The 3,852-nt window shown below is 63.8% G+C and overlaps 1 protein-coding gene across 1 annotated transcript in view; it reads left to right on the forward strand.

The window, feature by feature from the left end:
* Nucleotides 1–2,295: 2,295 nt before the first annotated feature.
* MNEG_5986 (hypothetical protein) overlaps nucleotides 2,296–3,852 on the forward strand; it is a gene marked incomplete at both ends in the record, with an annotated part of 3,021 nt that continues 1,464 nt past the window's right edge. Inside the window, 4 exons of the mRNA XM_014045541.1 lie at nucleotides 2,296–2,590; nucleotides 2,805–2,884; nucleotides 3,257–3,358; nucleotides 3,552–3,815. Coding sequence (XP_013900995.1) covers nucleotides 2,296–2,590; nucleotides 2,805–2,884; nucleotides 3,257–3,358; nucleotides 3,552–3,815 — 741 coding nt within the window. The remainder of the gene's footprint in view (nucleotides 2,591–2,804; nucleotides 2,885–3,256; nucleotides 3,359–3,551; nucleotides 3,816–3,852) is intronic.

Here is a 3,852-nt window from a genome sequence, read left to right on the forward strand (position 1 = left end):
GGCGTGGCTCGGGCATGCGCCGCGCGCAGGCGCATGCGCGAGGCTGGACGGGTGCGCTCAAGGCCCCCTCGGCCCCCGCCCCCGGTGATTCCGGTCGTACGCGCCTTTTCTGGCGCCTGCGCATCATAGCTGTGCGCGCGCTCCAGTAGATCAGATATGGGGCTCTTCATCCCCCGGGCCAAGGGCTGTCTTTTTCGAGTCCCACCCCACCTACAACCATGCACGCGTACCCCCTTGCCGCCAACCACCTTTCCATAACCAATGCTGTCCCGGCGCTCTGGGCTCGGATGCGCTCGCGCACGTTTATTGAGCCTGTATCTCAGGGCGTTCTGCGCCGTTGCCTGTGAGGCTGGTGTGCATGTGGGGCCGTTCTCGGCCGCCCCGCCTCCCCTGATTCGTCGCGCTCCTGTTCCAGCTCGAATGCGGCCAATGGGGCCACCGCGCGGAATCGCGCATCCATAGCTTGTGAGTGTATTTCTGGCCGACCCGCGGGGCCTCCGCACGCAGCCGCCTTCGGCACCCTCCATGGCGGCACGGCGGGGGGGCACGCGGCGTCGGTCATCATCAGAAGTGAGCATAAATCGGGCGGCCGCGTGGCTTCTCGTCCCGATGCGCAAAAGCGCAAACATCAGCCACCGCGGCAGGGGCCTGCAGCCCTGTTTTGCTCGCCGGCTTGTGCACTGGGCCACCCCACGTGCTGCTTGCTCGGTCGGCAGGGGCTACGCCTCAAGCGTGCAGGCGTGATCCACTCTCGCAAATGCGCAATTTAAAACGCGATCGCGACAGCTGACGCTCTCACGGGCTCTGCATTGCGGCTGCGCACAGCTAGCACATCTGAACAGCCCCCAACATGCGCGCACGCGCGTGCTCGGCAGCATATGCCGTGGCACCCGCGGCGCTTGCTGCCACGCGCATCACGCCACGCTTTAGCTTAGCACGCCGCGAGATGTCTTGAGGGAGCCTGCCTGTGGAGCGTTTCAACCACTCCGGGTCCGAGTTGGGACAACAATCAAAAAGTGGTCTCCGCAAAGATGCCGCCCGGGCAGGCACCGGCGACCCGGGCCGCCGGCCAGCCGGCCTTACTGCCAAGGGCGGCTGCCGCCTTTCCTGCACAGCAGCAGCGCACCAGCGCATACAGCGTCCTCGTTGGTTTTTTGCGCATGCGCCGTTTTTTGGGTTGGTACAGTCCTTGATTCTCACTCGCTCTGAACTTGAACACGCGTCGTTTCAGTGGGCGCGATCGCCCCCGGCCCCGCTCGAGCTGCTTCCCTTTCAAAGCCCAACTAGAGCGGCCCACTGCTGCATGCAGCCATCGGGCCGCAACGCCCTTACAGAGGGCGGCGAAGGGAAGAAAACCTACCTCGGACGGCTCTTGCCGGCCCCGCAGCTTTCTGATGTGTGGCCCGTGCGGCCTGGCCTGGATGCGCGCGCTCGCGTGCCGTGGCTCCTCGTAGTGGCACGCCCTTTTTTCCCGCATGGGCCCCGCTTTTGCCGATTGCGGGTTGACAGCGGTTCTTCAGACGCGCACCCGCAAGCTGAAGGGGCCTGGTTGGCTAGCGGCGCGGTGGGCGTTCAACGAGAATAACCGCTGGGCGCAATGGCGGTTTTTTTTCGGGTCGATGGCCCAGCTTAATTGTACTCTACCTTATCCGTCGGCGCGGGCATCACACCAAAGGGAAGTCAAATATACAAGTGTAACCAAGCTGGATGCGTTAAAGTCACAGTCACCTGTGCTGCCCTGCAAAGCTGGTTGGGTTGAATGGCCCGCCCGCCAACCATGTGATAGATCATGAGCAAGTGAAGCACCCACCGCTTGTGGTGCAAACTAACGAGCTATGTATATTAATGAGTGTGATAATCTGGTGCATCGAGCGAATGGCAGCCCTTCAGTGTTCAATTGAGGGCCAGGTTCTAAGCTGGGCTCGCCCTCTTCGGGTGACCCCAGGTGACATGCCCAAATAATGATGCTGATCGCACGCTTAGCACGATCACCAGCTCCCAACGTGTTTTACAGCCCCGGACCCGATAATCGCACCCTCATGCGAGCCGTCCTGTCGGCCCGACCGCGGTGTTGTCCTATTCGTGGGCTGGCATTATACAATCGTGCGCTTTAGAGGTTGTAGGACGTAACCTGAAGTCCTGCCAAGGCTGCCCAAGCAGTTGTCGGCGCGCAACAACACACAAGCGCGCCTGCCGGTGTAGAGTGCCAGCCAAGCCAGAGGACCTGACAGCAGCTACATCCCTCCTGCCCAAGCGCAACGAGGCATCCCAACTCCCTGCTTGAAACTGCCAAATATGCGGGCCGCTGTCGTCGCCCTGTGCCTCCAGCTGCTGCTGGCGGTCGCTGCACTCGGCGCCGGGGCGGCGCCGGGCCGTGTGCTGCTGGCGTACCCCGTCCTCACCACCGACGCCGCGGCGCGCCCCTCCAGCGGGTCAGTGGCGCTGACGTGCGCCTGCGTCGACGCGGGCATCAATAGCCCGGCCTGCTTCTCGGGGGTCACGAAGTGGTGCCAGGACAGCGCCGCGAAGCCGGACATGAAGGTGTGTGCAGCTATGAGCGGTTTCATAAACAAGCAAGACTTCCCCTCCGGTGAGCAACGAACTCGGCTGGGACCTTGAGGAATGCACAACACGTGTGCGGTCCCATGCTTGTCAGCTGCAGGCCGTGGAGGGCCGAGGAAGCCCCTGCAACAAGCGCCAACTCTGAGATATTGGCATACACAACAGCTGCGCAACGGCAGACGCCCACATTGACCTCCCCCCCACCCATCCACGCACGGCGCTTTGGTTGCTGCCTTGCGCAGGCATGGTGGTGGCGCGTTTCCTGATTGATACCTGCAAGGTCAAGCTGCCGGTCAGCCCCAGCGCCTGCGCCTGCCTGGAAGTGAGCGGGCGCAAGCGCGTGGCTCAAGGCGGGGGTGGTTGGGGTGTTGCACGAGCCAGCACGCGGATGCGGGGAACAGCAGGCGCCTTTTGATAGGGGGACTGGGTGACGTATGTGCAGGCATGCGGCGGCGGCGGCGGGTTGACCCAACGGCGGTTCGCCGTCACGGCAGCTTTGAGCAAAATAACAGACAACACTGCAGCGCTGGGCCCTGATGCGGCTGCCGTGACAACGTTGGGGCTGTCAGCGACAGAGATTCACACACGCACGTGCGAACAAAATTTCACACACGATCACACACACACACACACGCACGCACGCACGCGCGCGCGCATGCGTTCGCATGCCCACCACTTGGTTACCCCCGCGCAGGGCTATGACACCCTGGCCTGCCGTTCCGCCGCCCTCAACGCCTGCCTCCTCGGCAACACGCTCTGCCCTGCAACAGTCTTCGGCCCCGAGGCCCTCGCAGATGTGAGCCACCTTGGGGGCCGAACCGTGGCGCCTATGCCACGTCTTGCTGCCTCCTGCCGCTGCCCAGCAACGCCGTCAGCTGTTTCGCGTCCGTTCGGCGCTCCCCACGCCCCGTTGCCTCTGAATACACCGCGTCCCATGTCTTGGATCCTCACAGCCACCGGAACCCCCACTACAATATGTTACCAACCAGAGCCAGGAGAGCTTCAATCTATATGTGGACCGCGAGTGCGGCGCCAACGCGAAGCTCGCGGCGCGCATCGACATGAACTTTACGGGCGTTACTAAGGAGCAGTTCCAGCTCAACTACGCCAAGGGTGTCGCGGCCGCGCTGGCCCAGATCGTGCAGGTGCAGGCGTCCGAGGTTACCGCGTCGAGGATCCGGGAGGTGATCTTCGCAACGGGCCCGGCGGCCGGCCGGCGGCTGGCGCAGGCTGCGGACGGGGCACGCGAGAAGGTGCGGCGGCAGAGCCGGTCGGGCGAGGCGGTCGCGC

The sequence above is a fragment of the Monoraphidium neglectum genome, assembly GCF_000611645.1.
Source record: "Monoraphidium neglectum strain SAG 48.87 unplaced genomic scaffold scaffold00934, whole genome shotgun sequence".
Lineage (NCBI taxonomy): Eukaryota > Viridiplantae > Chlorophyta > Chlorophyceae > Sphaeropleales > Selenastraceae > Monoraphidium > Monoraphidium neglectum.